At 41.6% G+C, this 23105-nt stretch overlaps 1 protein-coding gene across 1 annotated transcript; it reads right to left on the reverse strand.

Annotated features, from left to right (window-relative positions):
* Window positions 1-465: 465 nt before the first annotated feature.
* Window positions 466-22880, reverse strand: smo (smoothened, frizzled class receptor). Its single transcript, XM_056301641.1, has 12 exons — window positions 22621-22880; window positions 20078-20286; window positions 19489-19698; window positions 17208-17380; window positions 15848-16067; window positions 8503-8626; window positions 7900-7992; window positions 6568-6676; window positions 5743-5928; window positions 3686-3834; window positions 2676-2810; window positions 466-1866 (listed from the first exon to the last, which is right to left on the reverse strand). Exons 1-12 carry the CDS (start codon window positions 22874-22876, stop codon window positions 1235-1237), a joined length of 2496 nt encoding a protein of 831 aa, XP_056157616.1. The 5' UTR covers window positions 22877-22880; the 3' UTR covers window positions 466-1234.
* Window positions 22881-23105: the final 225 nt, after the last annotated feature.

Genomic DNA, 23105 nt, shown 5'->3' on the forward strand with positions numbered 1-23105 from the left:
TGGGCACTCAGACCGGTCTGCAGCTACGCAGCCCCATACACAGCAAGCTGTGATGCACTGTGTGTTCTGACACCTGTCTATCACAGCCAGCATGAACTTTTTCAGCAATCTGAGCTACAGTAGCTCTTCTGCGGGATTGGACTAGACAGGTTAGCCTTCGCCCCCCAACAAGCATCAATGAACCTTGGGTGCCTATAACCTTGTCACCGGTTCACCGGTTGTCCTTCCTTGGACCACTTTTGGTAGGGTACTGACCGCTGCATATCAGGAACAACCCACAAGACCTGCTGTTTTGGAGAGGCTCTGTTCCAGTTGTGTAGCCATCACAATTTGGCTCTTGTCAAAGTCGCTCAGATCCTTACGCTTGCCCATTTTTCCTGCTTCCAACACATCAACTTCAAAAACCGACTGTTCACTTGCTGCCTAATATATCCCACCCTTAACAGGTGCCATTATTATGAGATAATCAATGTTATTCAGTTCACCTGTCAGTGGTTTTAATGTTTTGGCTGATTGGTGTATTACCTCAGTGCCGTATACCTTGAAGCTTTCTCCAAAACGCCACAACGCCCGTCATTCTTCTCTTCAAAACAAATGCTCAAAACTATCAGAAGGTGAATTTTGCAACAAGTGACAATGTTAATGTGAAATCAAGCCATTCCTGTGGGAAACACTATTGCTTTTGTCCACAGGAATGCACAAAATCAACAAAAAATCCCATACTCCTCATAGCAGCATTAAGCAAACAATCCTTGACTGATGAGTAACCTTGTTTGACACCCATGCGACTAAAATAGCCATCCAACCTCAGTTGACCAGAGCAGTCTTACAGGGATCAATGTTGTGGAGAGCCAAGCAGAGATGAAATAAGCTGCATATCATATTAAACATGGGGTTGCGATGTGGTGAATAATCGTTTCAAGCCATGACGACTTTAGCTGCCTCATTTGTTCTGTCATCATGGGGTCGTCTCTGACATTTTGTTGAAAAACAAACTATAAAAAATATTTTTTTCCATTCCCCTATTTACAACATTTATTGACGATATTTTCTTTTTGCACTTCCCTTTGTTATATAAAAAAAATATATGTATATCCTGACCAGCTTTGATCCATCTTGACCACTGGGCTCTTCGAGCGGGTGCACCATCGTAAGTCAAAGTATCCAGCACTTTTTCTTAGCTTACTGTCTGTGTACCACAAAGCAACACCCACAATGTTATCCAGATGTGCTCTCAGAAGTCTGAGTCAGCATCCATTAGCTCTGCCTCCATTAGATTGGTCCGGGAGTGGATGGGTCCAAATGCTGCCCTCCGGCCAGCTGGTATCCGAGCTACACGGGAGGACCTCTCGGATGCCCCGGTGGCGGGATTCACCGCCCCGGGGTAGTGGAAGGATCCACTAGCTTGCCAGGAGGAAAATGAAGGTTGACATCGAGGGCCCAGGCCCAGATCCTCAGGGCGGTCGCTGGAGGTCGGGAGGTTGAAGAGTAGGCTTCGGTCACTCCGGCTGCTCTGATAAGGTGGGTAGGAGACCATGCCGGGGTAACTCTCCTCATAGGGCAGTGGATGTGAGGGGCGGAAATCTGGATATGCCCCCGGTAGGATATCTTCCTCCAGCTCCAGCTGATTCCGCTGCTTTTCCCTCAAGTTGGCAACCAGGCTGGTGTGGCCGGGCAGTTTGGGCAGGCGAGGGACAGAGCTTGGGCCAAATTCACGGCGGCCGTAGCCCTTATGATCTGCTGCCGCCTCCTCCATGGTTCGCAACTCCTTTTTCCTCCTCTTCTTCTTCTTCTTCCTCTTGATCATCTCAGGTGAGATCTCAGCCTCCACCATCCACAGCTTATTTCTCTCCTCTGGGGGCGGCACTGGAGAGAAAAGAAGAAAAAACAAACACTCGTATTTTAGGTTTGCCTTCTCTCTTTGAGGGAGGGAAGGACAGAAAAACAAAAGTAACTAGAGAAAGGGGAGGAAAAGGAGGGAAAGGAGGATTTTACACAGTAGATTCTGACTTGGAAGCATACCCGTGAATCAAGAAACTATCCCAGGGTTTCCATCCTCTACACCAGTGGTTCTCAACCTTTTTGGGGTCCTGGACCCCCTGCGTATTTTTGATCTACCCTGAGGACCCCTCCACCTGATCTTGGGGGAGGGGGGTTGCAATTTGATAGAAACAGTAGAAACTGCATTTTAAATTGCATTATAGCATTTATTCACTCTTTGGGGCAAAAATAAGAGCTTTCAGTTGTAACTTAGATATAGTTAACAAAACAGAATTCTTATGCAGTAACTTTCAGATATATGTAACAAAACAGAATATGTATTCAGTAACTTTCAGATATATGTAACAACAGAATTTTTATGCAGTAACTTTTAACAATGCAAACGGGAGCGAGATCTCTTATTAAAATACAATAAATTACACTTGTGAAACAGATGTAATTAGAGAAAAAAGTCCTGTTACCCTTTATAGTTTAGGTAGATAAAGGTCTCAGTCACATTTGAGTAAAATAATCCTATTTCTATAAATGTCATAGGATCTTTTTTTAAAAGATATTTTATTTTCACGGACCCCTTGCAATTACACCACGGACTACTAGGGGTCCGCGGACCCCCGGTTGAGAAACACTGCTCTACACAACATCATTGTTACGATAAGAAAATGGGCAGCTCTCACCTGGGGTACCCGTGGGGGTAACAGAGATATCCTGAGGCAAGATGGCTCCTCGCCTGGCCACCATCTTGGTCACATGCTGTGCCCAGGCTGATGACATGTCGTTGGACGCCTCATTCAGGTCAAAATTGATTCCAGCTACATTAGAGAATAAGAAAAACATTAGCTCTACATTTGGAAATATCTAGGGATTGCTTATACAATGTCCAGTTAATGATAGGCCCGTGATGAGTTCCAGTACACCAACGAGTTCCAAGGAAAACGCACATACGCCACAGCAGCCTCACTGCTTACACTACCAGATGAATCTGCTGCAGAGTGCTTAGCTGCAGACATAACAAATGTTGCTGATGCTGGAAGCTTACCGGCCACAAAAAAAGAAGCAGAAAAAAAAATCATTCAGCCCATTCTCGAATGCAAAGAGAAAATCACAGGCACATACAACACCATTTTGTTTTGGAAACGTCGTATTTGAAGGTTAAAAGAAGGGCTGCTCGGCATGTGGGCGAGGGGGGGGGGTAAAAAGTAAATAGTAAAAAGGAAATATTGAGAGCTGTGAGAATGCGAACAAATGATTTTAAAAGGAATGACGCTAACTGAATAGTTTTATCAAGGCTGTCTGCAGTACCAGTCCTTCACCACAAGGTGGGATTATGTTCAAGCAGCGATTGTCGACAACGTGATGGTGCTTATTCAGCGGCTTACTGGCAGGGTTTGCTCTCCGGGACAAGAGTAAATATCCAAAAACTCAGAAAAATATGTAAACGTGTGGGTCAATTCACTGTAGATATTTTTTCTTACATTAAAAAAAAAAAAATCTAATTTGCCTTTTAATCATCCTGATGCGGTAAACCCCCTCATACTGGTTTTTGAAGATGAAGGCAGCACATCCAAGAATAAAATGGTATGGAAGAGTACCCAACACAAACAATTACCAACTACCACATGACCTCACACACACACACACACACACACACACACACACACACACACACACACACACACACACTCACCCACTGGTCCGTCGTGAGAAACAGTGTGCATGCTGAAGGACAGCTCCTTCTCTGGGTCCTGGTGGAGCTCCTTGCGCTTTGAGAAGGCCTTGGCAATCATTTTACTCTTCTTGATCCTTTTGGGTTCATCATCACTACGGCCAATAATCCTGGCAAAAGAAAAAAAAAAGTTTCAGAAACCAATGACATTCACGCGCAGACAACGTAGATGACATTTTTCCCCAAAGGAAAAAAGAAGTCTGGAGACTTTGCATTGACATTTCTGATAAGGAAAACTGGGATATTCAATTGTATCCATATTTTTAGCAAGATGGGACAGTAGTGATTGACAAAAGGAGGGTTAAGACAGGGGATGTGGATGTGGACATTACACATTCCAGGTTGGGTTCAAACACAGAACAATACTGTTAGGTCTGACAGCTATTGGTAGGTGAATTATTTGACTGAGCGACTACACTGACCTGAGAAAGTCAATTACTTTCTAGGGAGTCCTGGGTCAAATATTAAGGGAAATAATTTGGTTTAATCAAATAGATGGTTAGATTTTACCAGATCACCTTTTGCAACAAATCCCATCAGGTATCTTGGTAGAATAAAACCAAGTATTACATGTATCTGCCAATACCATTTGGGTTAGAGTCAAGAGTCCTAGTGCTGGATAGTAAAGGTAAGAAAATACGAAATATGGGTAGCGCGAAATACGGGTAGCGCAGCGGTCTATTCCATTGCCTATCAACACGAGGATCGCCGGTTCGAATCCCTGTGTTACCTCCGGCTTGGTTGGGCATCCCTACAGACACAATTGGCCGTATCTGCGGGTGGGAAGGCGGATGTGGCTATGTATCCTGGTTGCTGCACTAGTGCCTCCTCTGGTCAGTCAGGGCGCCTATTCAGGGGGGAGGGGGAACTGGGGGGAATAGCATGATCCTCCCACGCGCTACGTCCCCCTGGTGAAACTCCTCACTGTCAGGTGAAAAGATGCGACTGGCATGTATCAGAGGAGGCATGTATCAGAGGAGGCATGTGGTAGGCTGCAGCCCTCGCCGGATCGGCAGCGGAGGCGGAGCAGCGACTGGGACAGCTCAGAAGAGTGGGGTAATTGGCTGGATACAATTGGGAAGGAAAATGGGGGAAAATTCCAATAAAACAAAACACCGACATGAAAAGGTGACAACTGTTATGGATGTGCTATTGAATGGGGGTGTGCCATCTGGTAAGGGACACCATCACATAATGAAAAGGTCATAAGTTCGACACCCACAATAACCAATAGGTCTCCATTTACTGTAACGTCCGTTGAAGTTTCCGTGATAAAGACAATGTTTAGCCACTCTGGGTAAGAGAGGTTTATGCCTGAAGTGAAAACTGTAATTACCAGTGGTTGAATTAATGTTTTTTCAGCGCTGAAGAGAAAAAAAATTCCTGTGAGCAAAATTCCTGTCACAGTCATCCCTTGTGAGCGGCTTTACGAAACTAAGGATTAACTTTAATTCATGAAACATGCCTACTTAGGCTGGGCGCACGCTAAGATTTTCACCAGATTTTAGCCCCTATCAGTTTCTTCTATAAATTTAAAGTGGTTCGGGCTAGATGACTCATCTTCAGTTTTTTTTTTGCAGCAGTCAGACCTTGGATCACATGGCTGGCATTGAAACTGGATTACTTTATGCTCGATCAATCAGTGTTGAATCCTCACAAAGGCGATTCAGTGCACTTTTATTGTGCAGATGTGCACAAAAACTGCTCACATTGCTAACCCATCTTCAAAACCAGATATGGAAGTAGTCTAGTTGGCTTTGTGGCTGGATTTCTACAGCCGACAGCCTGTCCATGCAAGCGATGCAAAGAGAAAGGGGTGGAAAAGAAAAGCGGGAAAAATAATGAAGACACAGACTGAAATAAGTACAGTTACAGAGGACACAGAGCAGTGTGGATATATGGTTATGTTATCTCCAGAAACAACCTCCAACATCCAGGAATTAGAATGAAATAACAGCACACTGAACTCACACGTTTAACAGTAGCTAAAAAGAGCGGCGCGTCATGTTAACCCTTACTTGCACCAGGTGCGTTTCCAGATGAGGATGGTGGCTTTGGTCCAGACCCAGGTGCTCATGGCAATACCGGTCCCAAACATGGAGAAGAGGTTTATCTTCTCCACCATGAGGCTGGGGCGGTTCTTAATGGTGCATTCTGGGATCGGCTTGTTGGTCTGAGAAGCGATTGTCACGTTGGCCTCACACCTGTTTGGAATATTGTGGGTATGCTCAGTTTTGACTCACAACATGCCATTTGTGCATAGGTAATGGTAACCCCTCCCTCTCTCTATTAGGTCATATAACCGAGGTATATTCAGATGCTGCATATGTGGAATAAGAGAGTCTTTCACTTCTTTGGAGCATGAAGGGAAGGGGCGGGTTACATTTCTGAGAGAAACCAATTTTAATTCAGCCAATGTCAACTAAGTGGGGAAATAGGGCTGCATTCACTACCGCAAACAGGTTCAGCAGTGGTATGAAGTCTCAACAGTGTCAACATGCCTCAAACTTTTGAGCACCTCAATAAGCTGAGGAGATAGCTGTGATATAAGTGCTTAGGTGTAAAGCAGGGAGGCATGCAATGCATGTGTTATATGAAATAGAGTGTGAATGTGTACAAGTGTGCATGTGTGTTTGAGAAAGATTGTAGTATGTGCATGTTCATCCTGGCTTAAAATAGGAACTTGATCATCTAATAGTAAACCCGGGGTGGTTTCTGCTACCTTTATTGAATTGTTTGTCCATTAGAGCCTATTAACATAGAGATCTGTTTAGGATTGGATTTACTTGTTACAGAAGTGGTACGGTATCTCAGAAAAATAAAAAATTGTTGTTGAAACTCACAGTACATATTCTCTGAAGCTCCTCTCCCACTCCGCCTGGTTGAAGAAATCATAGAAGTGGCAGCCAAAGGTAATAAAGACAAAGCCAAATGCTAGGAATCCAAATATACCTGAAAAAGTGAAACAGAGCGACACCTTAAATGAGAAATTCCAGAAACTTAAGCCTTCCCAGTTTTCTTCATTTAGAAAGGAAAGATTTGCACAAGTCATTCTGAAATAACGTTACATGGAACGACAATTAGCAAGTCTAAAGAGGCATCAATCTTCAAATGTTAGTGATTGTCATGCCAATAATACATTTTTGTTTTGTTTCTTACCGGCACTCTTTTTCACACACAACGTATGAATATTACATTATATTGATACTGGTCAAGTCTGTGCTGGATGCCTCCACACCAAGCCTTATTTACATTAATGTCCAACAGGGGATCTTCTTACAGCTTGGCATGGACTAAAGCTCTCCAAACAGGAGCCGTAGCCATATAAACCTTCACATAATTAGCTTGCAGGCCCACACTATTTTAAATTAAACAAATTGATTTATTTTTGAGTGCAAACCTTCCAGCTAGTTCAGTGACCTTATAGGACCATTTAAAATTCATCAAAAGCAGATGTGCACACATTCTGCGTTCGGCATGTGGTAAAACCTAACCTTCCAGACAAGAAGTGACACATGTTAAAGCTGAAGTCCTGAAGACTGTCGTTTTTGTTGAACTTGCTGACACCTTCTGTGATATTGGTAGGTCAGTGGCAACTGACCACTTCAAATACCTGAGATCCATTTGAAATGAAACAAAATTGCCTGTGCTTTTGTGTCAGTGCACCTCCATCTCCACCCAACAAGAACTTTGGTTGAACCTGGGTTTTAGCTGCTGGTATTGCCCTATCTGTTTGAAAAGGTTTTAGACACGCTTTGTCTGGCATATCTGCTTGTTAGCCTCTAACAACTTTGCTTCTTTTTCAGATTCAAAGAAGACATAAAACACTGTGCGCAGTATCGTTTGTTCTGGGAAAGTCGTATCCAATAGCAATTAATGATATGGGCAACAACAAAAGCATTTGTGATTTGGATTAGCAATTATGTTGAATATGCACATTAAAGAAAAATGATATTTCTTTGCTAGTGAGTCTCCAGGATTGTAGCTTTAAGCCATTAACTCTCAAACCAAGCAGTGAGCTGCTGCCACCCTGTGACCTGGATCTTAACTCAGAGCTTGACAAGGGTCTTTTTATGGGGTCACCTTTCTGAGTCAACCCTTTCACACATATGGTTGACTTCCTGGGTCAGCAGTCTAGTATGAGAGAAGTCTAAATAACAGACAAGCGGACAAACCGAGTCTCAGCATCGTCTCGTTGATTTTGCTGGCTGCCTTCTCGCTCAGAAGTCCTGGGTGGTTGCTCTTGATGGAGAACAGCGTCATGACCCCTAAAAAAAGAGGAATGCAAATCCATAATCCATTTGTTGTTGTCAGTGATTGTGTGAGAACGAATATTAAAAACGAGAATCATCAGAATGTCATTTAAATGAATGAAGGCTCAAAGACAGGCTTCGCTGTGTATCACAAAGAAGCAGCTTTTTATGGACACCAAGCTTGAAAGTGAATTTTTAAAAGACCTTTAACAAGGTAGTTGACATACGAGCAACCGCTAACCGCGTCTGTCGCACTTAAGAGTGTCCAACCGCAATGTCACCGTTCTGTCTGCTAAAACTGCATAAACTCTGTGTGACACCTTAGATCGGGGCTCTATTCTTCTTAAAGGTTGTAGAGCCCATATGCAAATGCTATTGATCCTGTCGAAGACATAACTGCTGTTGTAGAACTGGGTTCTGTCTCACTCTGTTTCGAAGGTTGATCATAAAATTGATCTAACAGCAACTTACGCAGGCAAACAATATAAGTGTGTCATCGACATCAAATCTAAAAAAGGTACACACCTCGAATGAGAAAGTAGCCACCCACAACAAGCACCACGCCAATAGGTGCCAGCACAAACCCGGCTCGGTAGTGATAGTTTTTGTAGCCCACAAAACAGATGCCGCTCACCGAGTCGCCATCCACCTGTGGAGGATGATGTAAAAGAAGCACACATGAGGAAAGCAATAAGAGAACCGGCAAACTGAAAACACAACAACAAAAATCTCTTTATTTAGTGAAGACTGGAACTTCATTTCCATATTTTCCAAGTCAAGTTTGGTTTGTGAGTCAAGTGTTTCTGCATATGCAAGGAATTTGCCTTGGTCAGATGCTCAAATAAATATACACAAGGGACATAAAACAACATTCACAAAGTGAGAGTGTCAAGGAATACTTGGAAAAGATTATCGAGAAATTAAGAAGACCTATGTAACTTGCAAAAAAGAGTATCTTTGCATAGGGTGAAAAACAAAGTGTAAAAAAGGAACAAAAAATCTGCAAAATAGAAAATCTATGGACAAAGGTTCTCTACTGTATTTTATCACTGAATTTTCCAGTGTTTATGAATTATATATCAATATAGTATGTATATTATATTCATATTGCAAACAACACACATTAGCAATTATCCATGCAGCTGTCTTGAACCTTGGTTGCTATTTCTTCTGTGCATTCATTTCAGATATAAACAGGTTGGCTGGTGGAGAAATGATCAGGGATCATGAGGTTTTTCAAAGATAATTCCGCTAAAGTCAGAGGTTTTGACAATACGTCTGAAGATGGCGCTAGGAGAGGAGTAAAGCTGCTGAGATGAGCTTTTCACTGATCATTTATCAGTTTCACTTTAATTTTTTAACTTAGTTTTTATTTCAATTTCAACAACTTATACAACCAATTCACAATTTTGCTGGCTGTTTTTTTTTCTTCCTTTTTGTAGCTGTACCTATTATGGTTTACAGATAATTTAACAAAAGGGAGTTAAAAAATAAGGAAAAAACCAACCTTTACTTCAGCTTGAAGTGTTAGTTGTAATGGCGGTATAAATTAAAGACATGAATAATTTAAAAAAAAGAAAAAAAAAAAAAAGGAATATTTGTAAAAGGCATTTGGTAAAAGGTATTTTTTAGCTCTTCCATCAATCCCTTCCGGCATTAATCCCAGTAATGCCATCTTTGGATCTTTTGTGAAGTTTTGGTGGAATACTTCTTTAAGTGCCTCAAACACCTCTTCCCAAAATGTTAATTAATTTAGGGCATGTCCAAAATATGTGGGTATGGTTGCCAATTTGTGTTCCTTAGTTTCTCCAGCATTTATTTGAGTGTGTTGGGCCCATTTTAGCCACTATTTCTGGTGTCTGAAAAAAATCTCATAATTGCCTTCCATTTGACTTCCCTCCATGTATTTGAATTGGTTACTAGATTTGCTACAGTGCATATTTCTTCCCACATGTCCTGTGGTATATCTGTATTCATTTTGGTTTCCCATCTTCCCTATATCTGCAGTGTATTATTCATATTCAAGCCTAAAAATATTTGGTAAACATGACATATGACTTTCTTATCCCCGATCCCTGTTTGCAATTTTATCAAGAATTCTTCAATTGGTGTGGGCACCAATACTCTATCCCACTCTTTATGTTTTGATAAAAAAGTCCCTTAATTGTAAATATCTGAAAAAGTCTGTGTTAGGAAACATAAATTCCTCTCTCAGCTGTTCAAATAATTTAAGGATGCCATCCTTATTAAGTTGGTGTAGATAAGTGAGTCCATGTTCTGACCATTCTCTAAAACGTGCATCTATATTGGAGGGTACAAAATCCTTTATAAATCCAATACTAGTTAGTGCAGAAATTACTTTAGGCAATCCAAATGACAGTTTTATTTTCCTCCAGATTTTTAGCGTACCTCTAGTCCATTCACCCATTTGAGTTTCTTTTAAGGGGACATCTAGGAAAGGCAAGGTCTGTAGGGGTCTGTAATGTCCTGAATCCATATTGTTAAAGGTTTTAACTGTGCAGCCCAAAAATAATATCTTAGATTCAGGAGTTTGAGCCCTTCGTGCGGTTTAGATAGCTGTAATGTTTTTAGTCTAATTCTTGGTCGCTTTCCTTACCATATAAATTTTGAAATGAGCCTGTCTAATTTATCAAATATAGATTTAGGAATATCAATAGGTATCATCTGAAATGGATAGAGAAGCTTAGGTAGCGCAATCATGCGTATACTCTCAATATGGCCTAACAGAGACAGGGGAAGTGTTGACCACTGGTCCAAATCCTTACTGATATTTTGAATTATGCTCTTGTAATTTGCATCATATAGCTTTCCTAGCGATGGGGGGATTTGAATACAGAGATATTTAATGCCATCTTTAGGTCATTTAAACCCACTCTGGAGTTTGACTGTTGATGAATTCTACCACTTATATCCATTGCCATTGTTTTGTCCACACTTACTTTATAACCCGAGAAGTACCCATATGTGGAAATAAGATCCTTTAAGTGTGGGATTGTTGTTGTAGGTTCGGCTATATATAAAAGTACATCATCTGCGTATAAGGATAATTTGTGTTCATTTACTGTCAGTCCCTTTATGTTATTGTCGTCTCTAATAAGCCGTGCAAGTGGTTCAATACTTAATATCGAACAGTAGGGGTGAGAAAGCAACCCTCTCTGCAGCCATGTTCTAGGGCAAATTGGTTTGATAGAACCCCATTCACTTTAACAGCAGCATGTCGATTAGAATATAGTGTTTGTACCAACTTTATGAAATCGTTTCAGTGTTTGAAGCAAGTATTGCCAGGATACTTGATCGAATGCCTTCTGGGCGTCAAGGGATAATATCATTTCTTCCTCCTCCTTGACTTTTGGATGAGTCATTAAATTGAGTAGTCTTCTGATATTGTCCCCATAATATCTTCCTGTGATAAACCCAGTCTGATCAGAATGAATAATTTCTGTGATAATTTTATTGACGCGTCTTGACAGATAGCTGTTAGTATACGTAGGTCTCCATTTCGTAGTGATATAAGCCTATATGATTGGCATTTGGTGGGGTCCTTGTCTTCCTTATGTATTACAACTATTGATGCCTCCCTCCAGGAGGGGGCCATGGATCCAGATTGTAGCGCATGGTGGTAAACTTTTAACAGTAAAGGTGATAGTCTTTTTAAAAAAAATATAAAATTCATTAATAAACCCACCTGGTCTAGGGCTTTTATCGTTTTTCAGTGTAGAGATTGCCTGTTGTATTTCCCATTCCTTAATTGGTTCATCCAACTCTTTTGCCATGGTCTCAGGTAACTCTTTTATTTTGATGTCTTTCAAAAACTGTGCCAACTCTTTATCATCTGTGCAAGTGTCTGTGTTTTTGTATAGGGATTTATAAAATTCTGCAAAAGACTCTGAAATTTCATCTGGTTTTGTAGGTGTTGAACTATTAGACTTTAATTTCTGAACTACATTGGATGATTGCTGTTTTTTAAGTCTTAATGCTAACAATCTACTTGCTCTGTTACTATTTTCGTAATATTTTTGACTGGTGAACTTTAAGTTGCCCTCAATCTTTTCGGTGATTAGGCAATTTAGATCTCTTCGTGCTGGTTTTAGGGCATTAAGTAGATTGGAGGATGGTGTTCTTTTATGTTGCTTTTCGAGCTGTCTTATTTTGTCTTCTAATTCATGTTGTTTTGCTTCCCTTCTCTTTTTTTTCACGCTTGTAAATGAGATAATGCGACCTCTAATATAAGCCTTAGCACAATCCCATAGAATGAGTGGTGATATTTCGGGTGAGATATTTGTATCTAAGTAGTTGTTTAGTTCAGTTGTTACAAATGAGATAAATTCCTTATCGTTTAAAAGTGATGCATTTAATCGCCATTGTTTAGTTGTTGGCCTGTGACCTATGTTCCATGAGCGTGCTAGAGGTGCATGATCAGATAGAGTAATTGGTAGACTCTCCATGTCTTCTATCCCGTGCAGTTCTGCTTTGGGGTTGAACAAATAATCAATTCTAGAATAGGATGAATGTCTATGTGAGTAAAAAGTGAAATGTCTACCTTTAGGGAAGTTACATCTCCAAACGTCCACCAGACCTGACTCTGTCGATAAGTGTCTAAGAATTTTACTCATTCTAGAAGTGGGAGACTTTAAATTAGGTTGTCTATCCATAAGCTGAGACATAACACAGTTGAAATCCCCTCCTAGCTGTAAGATACCAGAGCTGTGCTGTAGGATTTTGGTGAAGATTGTACTAATGAAGCCAGGCTCGTCCTCATTTGGAGCATAAATGTTCATAAAAGAGACTTGTATTCCATCAATAGATCCATTTACCAGAATAAATCTCCCTTCAGTATCTTTGTGGATTTTAGTTTGTGTAAAATTAATCTATGTATCAAAATAGATACTTCTCTCTTTCTACCTGATTGGTGTGATGAGTAAAATACTTTGTCCGCCCAAGATTTTTTTTAGTTTCTCATGTTCTATTTTCGACAAGTGGGTCTCTTGCAAAAATGCTATCGGAGTGTTGGCTCTTTTTAACTGATTAAGGATTTTCTTCCTCTTTATAGGACTATGAATAGCTTTCACATTGTAACTTATGACTTTAAGTGATCCCATGACTTAAAGTTAGAATTAGGTAGCGTATTAATTTTGCGCTTGGGTAATGTGATGGGAAAGGAAAGGCAAGTGTGGAGGAGAGAGCTGGAAGTGGGACGTAGTATCAATGTATGTGATTGTATGAGAGTAGGTGGGTGGGTGTAAGAAATTATTTGCGGTAGGTAGGGGTAGATAATGTAGGGAAAGTGGGGTATCATAACAAAAGAAAATATATAAAACTAAAATACATATATAAATGGATATACACGTAAAATTCCCTCGTTTCATTTTTAACATGTGCCTGCACATTGTTTTTAATGACAATAAATTGAATTGAATTAAAATTATGAAATTGTGTGTGAAATAATTAGTAATAGTAAGTACAGCAGTATGATCACCATAATGTTTTAACATTAACAAAAAGCATTTGTATTGGGATAGAGGAAAAGTCAATTTCCCTGTTGCTCTTATTCTTACGGCAGGATCCCTGGGGAACAGTGGGATCTGTGCAAATAGAACTGAACATAAAATAAGATAAACCATGAACTCAACCAGCATTAGCGTCCGGTCACTCTTTTGGGACAGGGTCCTGGGCTGCAGGTCTGAACAGGCAGCTGTGAGAACGGTCTTTAAAAATGTTCGCATTTGCTTGGATATAAAACCAACCATACCAACTAGTGTCATTAGTTAGCACTCAGGTTCCTGCAGAGCTTACTAATAAAACCTAGCAAAGATAACGACACCTTAACCTCAATGTCTCTGTTATCAAAGTAATTACATATATTATATATAGCTTATTGTGAAGCTGGGAAATAGTCACAACCAAGGCAAATACAGAGAAAAATGAAGAAATATAGATAAGTAAATGAATCCTATGGGGATATGCCCCTTGTTCATTACAGCAGGTTTGCATACACATACCTACATCAAATCCATTCCTATAAACACACACACACACACACACACACACACACACACACACACACACACACACACACACACACACACACACACACACACACAGTACCAAAGTGCACGGGCATATTGACATGCAAACGTAGACAACCACAAGGGATTTGCATATTCTGTTAACCTTGCCATTCATAACAAATAAAAATACTCATATTGTCCGTATGGATCGACATTTAGAAAGTTGTCGATATAGACATGTTCATGTGTTACTTATCATATAAAATAAGGATACGTTTACGTTCGGTCACTTGCCCGTATCAGTTGATGGAATGATCTTTTTCTTAACATAGTCCATAGCTTTGGCAGCATCCACGAACGTTTTCTCCTCGTTGTTGAGGGAAATGCGGAATCTAGCGGGGAAGAATATTCCATAACGGACTGCTGGTCTTCCTTGGAGCATCTTCCTGACGTCCGTGAAAGCCGCTCTGGCTTTAGCGACACTGGCTGTGTAGTCCTGAGATATGGCGACTGGATTGCTGTTGTAGTTGAGCTGGCCACCACGGTCACAGGCCTTCCATGGCGCCCCTGTCATTATGTAATTTTGCAATGATCACATGCGGCTTGTCTTCCGGTCTTCTCCGTGTCAGACTTTGGTGTGAGCGCTCCATCTGTACATCTCTGTCCATCTGGAACACTTCCTTCAGAAGTTTGGAAACTGCCGCGGGAGAGCTTGATCCTGGTTGCTCATTGACCCCCACGAGCCGAACTTTACCTCTCCTCATCTTCCCCTCCATGTCCTCACATTTTTCTCGACCTGCTTCTTGAGGTTTGTTGCAGTGATTTGTACCGATACTACTTCATCCGAACATGTTGAGTCCTTCCTCAACGGCCTTTACATTAGCTTAACCTGATCTATTTCTGTGCGGATTGTGGTTGTAGTGTTAGTAATTTCAGTTTTCACTGCCTTTATTTCATTTTTCAGACCTTTGAAATCATCCGCTAAAGCCCTCTTCAGCTCTTCTCTTAATATAGGGGATATATCTTTTCTTAACGAGGGGAGGATATCAACTTTGATCGATGCAATGTCCATGGTCGGATTTACCGCGGGTGTGGGTGAGGCTTGATCGGGGTTACCCGAACTCTTCACTGGTGCATTGTTGGGCCTCGTGTTGATCGGACCGTCGTATTTATATTTTCAAAGATTAAACGCCATCAGCGTTGGTTTTACTGATCTCAGCTACACTTTGGTTTATAAATAACACATTTAAGTGTTTTGCATAATATTTATAATGACGATGTCGTTAAAATCGGGAATTAGCAAGGATTCTGCAGGAGCCCTAAAAAGTATGTTTTACTGCATATGCCGCTCAACCGGAAGTCCCAGTCTCACTTTCATTTTGATGTCACATATAACTGACAAAAAAATGAAATCATCAGCGAGAACACTAGATATTTCCACATATCGAATCCAAATGCTTGCCTCCGGGTCAGATTCCCCGGCAAATCTGACTAAACAACTTACAGCACACAGATGGGATACATAGCCACAATTAGATGCATTACCTAATCGCTGTACATCTTGTTTCCGAAACACCACTACATTTCTCACCCTTCTCTTCAAGACAAGTGCACCAGCTACCAGAGAGTGAAAGTAGATCTTAATGACAAGAGGCGAAGCCTATGAGAAATGAAGTCCTAAAACACTACTGCTTTTGTCCACATGGGTGAACAAAGTCGACAAAAACTCAAAACTCCTCATGGCAGCTTTCAAAATATTGGAAAAAAACTCTTTTCTTTGAGATTGGATGTCCGCTGTCTAATACACTGAATATGCATGACACTGATGGTCTCATACACACCTCAGCAATCGCCAGAATGGCCACGGTGAGGACGAAGGGGATTGACCAGGTGACCATGTGGAAGTAAGACGTTCGTCCAGACAGGGGCTGATGGGTGGTACCCAGGGCCTTGAAGGATGTGTGCCAGGCGTAGGTGAGCATGACAAACCAGATCACGCCAGACATCAGGGAGTAATAAACAATAATAAAGATGGTAACACAGGACAGTGTCTCTGAAGACCTGCAGGGAATGAGGACAGAGAGGGTTGACTTGGTAGGATGACGGAGGGATTTTCAACTTGCAATCATTTCGGGTGGATAATTACTGTTTACCAGGTTTCTTTATGACTTATTTTTGCTCCTGTTCTCTTAGTGTACCAAAGGAGAAACGGAGGGCAAAGAATTGGTTGACAAAAGAGAAAGGGCAGAAAGACAGAAACTCATATACTGTGTCTAATACTTGAGTCATGATTGAATGATGAAGTGCATCAACATGTTGAAAAACAAGAAATAACAGCTTTTGGAAAAAACTATTCTTGGGACACAGCAAACTTAAAGGACCACACCAGTGTTTTTTCATGTTTTAGCTCATTGACCACCTTCCAGGCAGTCATTGGTTTCCATTCATTTCAGGGCAGGATGAAAATCACCTTGCAGAGAAATGATGCCTACATGAGTGAACATTTACTAACTTTTTTTTCAGTTTAGTTGTCATTGCAGGATAATTTCTCAAATCAATCAACACTTTCCAATGCATTAACTTGCAGCAATAGCATGACTTTGACAAAATAATAAAGTTGTTTAAAAGTTTGCTGTGACGGATTGCCCATCTCTCTGCAAAGTGACTTTCATACTGTACTGAAATGAATGGAAACTAATGGCTGCCTTGAAGGCAGGAAAAGCAAATTCAACAAATCTAAATCGCTGTGGTGTGCTTTGAAAAATGATTGAGAGTAACAAAGTATACACCATTTATCATTATTTATTATTTATCATTAGCTATCAGGACTCTGAATTCCTCCCTATAGTCCCCTCCTCACACACTATTGGCATGCATACTATCATTCCACTAATTGTTGTGCATATTATGTTTGTTTTTGCTATTGTGTAACTGTATTGCTCATGATCATATGTGGAGTGTCTACTGTTGGCCATACATGTATTGTGCTGCAGAGTTTAATGTGTACCGAAAACAAATTCCACCGGCTTTGGTTGTGTGGCTAGTAAAACAATCTAATCTAATCTAATCTAATCTAATCTAATCTAATCTAATCATTTACAGTAAATAGGATAAAATATGCCAAAATACCGGCATATGGGCTTTCAGTGACACCAAACATCACTGGATTTCATCACTTATCCCTGGAGGCGCTCCACTTACGAGGGCTCTCCGAGGCGCATGGTGTTGTCACTCTTGCACACGATCTCCTGTCGCGCTCCATCCAGAAACTGAGCCAGCCAGCCAATACTGCCCACGAAGAAACAGGCATTGATGTAGAAAAGAATGACAGCCGGGTAGCGGTTCGAGTTCTTCCAGTCGGCAAGAAACGTGGCCTGACACAGGAGGAAAATGAAAAAGTCAAGAGAGTGGTCAAGTTAGGAACGGGAATGAAATGAAAAGAATGTAGGTTTTTCCCTCCAAAACACAACTTAGAAATGTTTATGAACAATGAGCATTTAAAAGGAAACAATCACAATTCTCAACATTGTCTCTGTATTTACGCTGGAGGGGATAACCCTCCATTAAAAGCAATGATGCCGAGTAGTCTTCAATGTGTTTCTGTGAAATTGTGCAGGAAAGTGTCTGACAGTGACATCATTGGTGGAAAATCCTTGAATCATCGTCTTTATGTGTCGTTCAGTGGCTTTGGCTACAAAAGTTGTGTGTAGTGTTGATATTTGCATTTTCTAATACAGTATAGCCCATTTCAATGGAGCCCACCAAAGGCAAACGAGGGCGTAAGGGTTTAGTTTTCACATTCACGATTGTCTGCCGGCGATATTAAAGGCAGACACTTTTCCCAAACTTTTGGCGGCTTGTCCAAGACACACAGTGTATATATACATATATATATATACATATATATATGTACACTACCGTTCAAAAGTTTGGGATCACCCAAACAATTTTGTGTTTTCCATGAAAAGTCACACTTATTCACCACCATATGTTGTGAAATGAATAGAAAATAGAGTCAAGACATTGACAAGGTTAGAAATAATGATTTGTATTTGAAATAAGATTTTTTTTACATCAAACTTTGCTTTCGTCAAAGAATCCTCCATTTGCAGCAATTACAGCATTGCAGACCTTTGGCATTCTAGCTGTTAATTTGTTGAGGTAATCTGGAGAAATTGCACCCCACGCTTCCAGAAGCAGCTCCCACAAGTTGGATTGGTTGGATGGGCACTTCTTTGAGCAGATTGAGTTTCTGGAGCATCACATTTGTGGGGTCAATTAAACGCTCAAAATGGCCAGAAAAAGAGAACTTTCATCTGAAACTCGACAGTCTATTTTTGTTCTTAGAAATGAAGGCTATTCCATGCGAGAAATTGCTAAGAAATTGAAGATTTCCTACACCGGTGTGTACTACTCCCTTCAGAGGACAGCACAAACAGGCTCTAACCAGAGTAGAAAAAGAAGTGGGAGGCCGCGTTGCACAACTGAGCAAGAAGATAAGTACATTAGAGTCTCTAGTTTGAGAAACAGACGCCTCACAGGTCCCCAACTGGCATCTTCATTAAATAGTATCTGTTAGAGCCTGTTTGTGCTGTCCTCTGAAGGGAGTAGTACACACCGGTGTAGGAAATCTTCAATTTCTTAGCAATTTCTCGCATGGAATAGCCTTCATTTCTAAGAACAAGAATAGACTGTCGAGTTTCAGATGAAAGTTCTCTTTTTCTGGCCATTTTGAGCGTTTAATTGACCCCACAAATGTGATGCTCCAGAAACTCAATCTGCTCAAAGAAGTGCCCATCCAACCAATCCAACTTGTGGGAGCTGCTTCTGGAAGCGTGGGGTGCAATTTCTCCAGATTACCTCAACAAATTAACAGCTAGAATGCCAAAGGTCTGCAATGCTGTAATTGCTGCAAATGGAGGATTCTTTAACGAAAGCAAAGTTTGATGTAAAAAAAATCTTATTTCAAATAAAAATCATTATTTCTAACCTTGTCAATGTCTTGACTCTATTTTCTATTCATTTCACAACATATGGTGGTGAATAAGTGTGACTTTTCATGGAAAACACGAAATTGTTTGGGTGATCCCAAACTTTTGAACGGTAGTGTATATATATATATACATATATATACACACACACACACACACACACATATATATATATATATAGAGAGAGAGAGAGAGAGAGAGAGAGAGAGAGTGACAGAGAAAAAAAATGCTGAAAATTGTAATTGCTTTCGTTTAACAAAAAAGTGAACGTTTTCCAAAACATCATTCAACAAACCTACTGATCTTTCATTTATTTCCAAAGCAGATATATTCATGGCTTGCAATGAATTAATTGAAAATGCAATCGTATCTTAATATCTATATCACCAGACCAAATGACAACTGTCAACTCCGCGTGTTTATCCTCACCGTGAATAATGAAAATGCATTGAGGGGAATTATGGGAATTGTACTTTTACCAAGCAACTCACCAGAGTGAAGAATGTGCAGAGGAGGGTGATGGAGCCGAAGTAGGCGATGTATGCATGCATGTCAGCGTGCTCCTCCTCGGTGAAGAGCGGGTTGTCACACTGGATGCCGCAGCCCTCCACGTCCTTGTACCAGCTGGACTGGATGTCCGTCTTCACCAGAGGAGCTTCACACTGGCCAGACGTGTTGAACTTCAACTTCTGCACCTCGTTCTGCAGGTGGACATAAATGGCAAAGGAGGAGTTTATGTCCAAGTTAGGGTTAGGGAACACCTAGGGGGTGGGGGTCCATTTCAGTGCAAAAATCGCGACATTAAGCTGTGTCGATTTTAACATCCGAGCATCTCCTCCGAATCGGCATGTTGAAACACGAGTAATTGATGCTGTTCATTTTGAAGAGGTGTGATGTGAGGATTTGTCCTCTCTAAACAGAGAGAGGACAAATCAGTAGTGTTGTGTTGGGTTGGAAAGAAAGCCTGCACACACACAGGCACATGAGTATCAGTGACCAACACTATGAAAACACATTTCTTCCGATCCCCGATCCCAACAGAAACAATAGAAAATTATAATGAACCCTGCCAGTACATACCGCGCAGCCCATAGGGAAGTTGTCCATGTTCTCACAGCGGAGGAAGCTGGGCCAGCCTCTCTCCTGCTCCACGATGCTGCAGGGCCGGCGTGTGGACATACACAGGCTCTGACTGGGCAGCTCCACTCGCCCATTCTCACACTTGGGCATGTAGACGGCGCAAAGCAGGGGCTGGATGACCGACCAACAGCCAGGGGCATTTCGCAAACCTGTTGAAGGAACAAACTTGTTTTGTACTTGTATTTCTGCTTTTTATACTTAGCATAGTTCATAGTTGATGTCCAGCTTTAGTTAATCTTATCTTGCTTGTGTCCGTGTGTTGCGTGTAACTTGGAGCAACATACCAAGTCAAATACCTTGTATGCGATTATGTGATTATACTTGGCTGATAAAAACTGATTGAACATACACTTTAGCAACTTGTTGGGCAGAGATAATGGAAATAAGACATCATGGATTTCTTGGTCTCGTGGCAGTTACGTTGATTGTCGTCTAAATGATCATTTAGGGGTGCAAACGTACAATGCCACTGTTATATCTATTGACATAAAAGTGTGGGCAAGAAAGAAGGCAAGAAAAGGAATAGGGGATCTCATGTCATGGTGTAAATTTATGGGTTTAACAACACCTGTGCTTGTTATCTCCTCATTTATATAATCTAACAGCAGGCTGTAACCTCATTGTATGTTTGATAAGGACAGCAGTAGCAAGGATAAGGATAAGGATGGTGTTTACGGGGCGCCGCCGTAGCTGAATCGTAACCGCACATACCACACGGTCACAACCGTCGCTGGTTCGATTCCAGCCGGTGACCTTTGTTGCAAGTCATACACCTCTCTCTTTCTCCCCATTTCCTGTCTGCCTCCACCGTCTAATAAAGGTAAAAAAAATCTACTACTACTACTATTTTTGGCTGCTCCCGTTAAGGGTTGCCACAGCGGATCATCCGTTTCCATTTCTTCCTGTCCTCTGCATCTTCCTCTGTCACACCAGCCACCTGCATGTCATTCCTTACCACATCCATAAACCTCCTCTTTGGCCTTCCTCTTCCCTGGCAGCTCCACATTCAGCATCCTTCTCCCAATATACCCAACATCTCTCCTCCACACATGTCCAAGCCATCTCAATCTTGCCTCTCTTGTTTTGTCTCCAAACCGTCCAACCTCAGCTGTCCCTCTAATATAATCGTTCCTAATCCTGTCCTTCTTCGTCACTCCCAATGAAAATCTTAGCATCTTCAACTCTGCCACCTCCACCTCCTGTCTTTTCGTCAGTGCCACTGTCTCCAAACCATATAACATAGCTGGTCTCACAACCATCTTGTAAACCTTCCCTTTAACTCTTGCTGGTACCCTTCTGTCGCAAATCACTTCTGACACTCTTCTCCACCCACTCCACCCTGCCTGCACTCTCTTCTTCACCTCTCTCCTGCACTCCCCGTTACTTTGGACAGTTGACTCCCAAGTATTTAAACTCATATGTCTTCTTCACCTCTACTCCTTGCATCCTCACCATTCCACTGTCCTCCCCCTCATTCACGCATAGGTGTTCTGTTTATAATGGTAAAAAACAATCTTTACAAAAAAGAAAGGTGGTGTTTATGACAGTGATTGTAATAACAGACACTGAAAAGTTGGCATCATGACAGAACTGCCCTATCCTACAACAGTTGGGAAATATGATGTGAGCTTGATAAAGACAGGTTTTGTGAAAGAAACATCCACAGTGTGACATACAGTCCCTTCTGTGAAAGCAGTTCTTTCAATAATTGCAGCAAGAAAGTATGTGTCTATTTATCCATTAGTTTATTTTTCTTTTTTTTGCATGCATATACGTATATGTATGTTGTAAGTGCACAAGTAGGTAAGTGGAGTTGTATATCTACAAGGATTTATATATTTGTTCTCTCTCATTTTGGTACTTGTGCATCTTTTCGACGATTAATGATACCTGCATAGTGTAAAGTAAATGGTAATGACCACGAGAGCATCATTTAAAGCCTCGTGACACAAACGGTGGGGTTTTGTGCAGTGTAGCTAAATGAAATATGGTAAAAAAAAAAAAACCCACAGGCAAATTAGAAAGGGTCCACCTTTAAGCCACCCCCATAGTTTAGCATGCATACAGTGGCGTGTAATGACACCTGAGGTCATGAGCTGCAGGTCAGTGATGAACTCATGTGCAAGCGAAAGACCTCGTCAAGTTCCCCACATCACCCCCACTGTGTTCCGGCGAACACCTGTGAAGACCACCCCGCGCTGTCTGTCCTGCGTGGCGCTGAACGACCGTTTCCCCTTCAGCCTCTCTTACCCAAGTCTCCCAAACTTGTCACTGCCCTACTTGACAGCACATGTCCCCATCAACAACCTCCCCAAAGCGCGTTTGGGGCTTTCCTTCAAAACATATTCGCTCTCACCTCACCTATCAAGATGCATAACCTGCAGGGGGAAACGATCTCAGCGCAAAATTTGGGAGGACTGTTTTATTTATTTATTTAGAAAAAAAAATTGTGAGTCGTGATTTCTTCCAGATTTTAACCTTACCGGACCACATGGTCAGCTTCTCGAAAGCCTCCTCCTGGCTGGCGGAGTCCTCGGCCAGGACGAGGGACGTGTGCGTGTAAGGTAACGGCGAGCCCAGGCATGTGTTGTACTTCAGCGCCTCGCACGTCGTGGTTCTCTTGCAGACGTCGTTGAACGTCGTCCCGTTCTGCGACACCAGGGCAGCGCCGGCGGCGACCCACGCGCACAGCAGCGTCCCGCAAGCTGCAACAATGGAGCCGCGGCGGTGGGAAGACATCTTGTGGAGACGAAAAACTGTGCAACTTTAGCACACCCCCCCCCTCCACCCACCACCACCACCTACCACCACCCGTTTTTTCTTTAAAAAAAAAAAAAGAAATTAAAAAAAAAATCCTAACGCTTCAAAAACCACCCACCGGAACACCCGGGCCTCGGAGACCCGTCTTCGTTTGCTCCCGAAAAGAAAGTCCCGTTAATCGCGACATCGTCGACTCGACTCTGGCTTT

Source organism: Lampris incognitus, assembly GCF_029633865.1.
Source record: "Lampris incognitus isolate fLamInc1 chromosome 3 unlocalized genomic scaffold, fLamInc1.hap2 SUPER_3_unloc_1, whole genome shotgun sequence".
NCBI classification, from domain to species: Eukaryota; Metazoa; Chordata; class Actinopteri; order Lampriformes; family Lampridae; genus Lampris; species Lampris incognitus.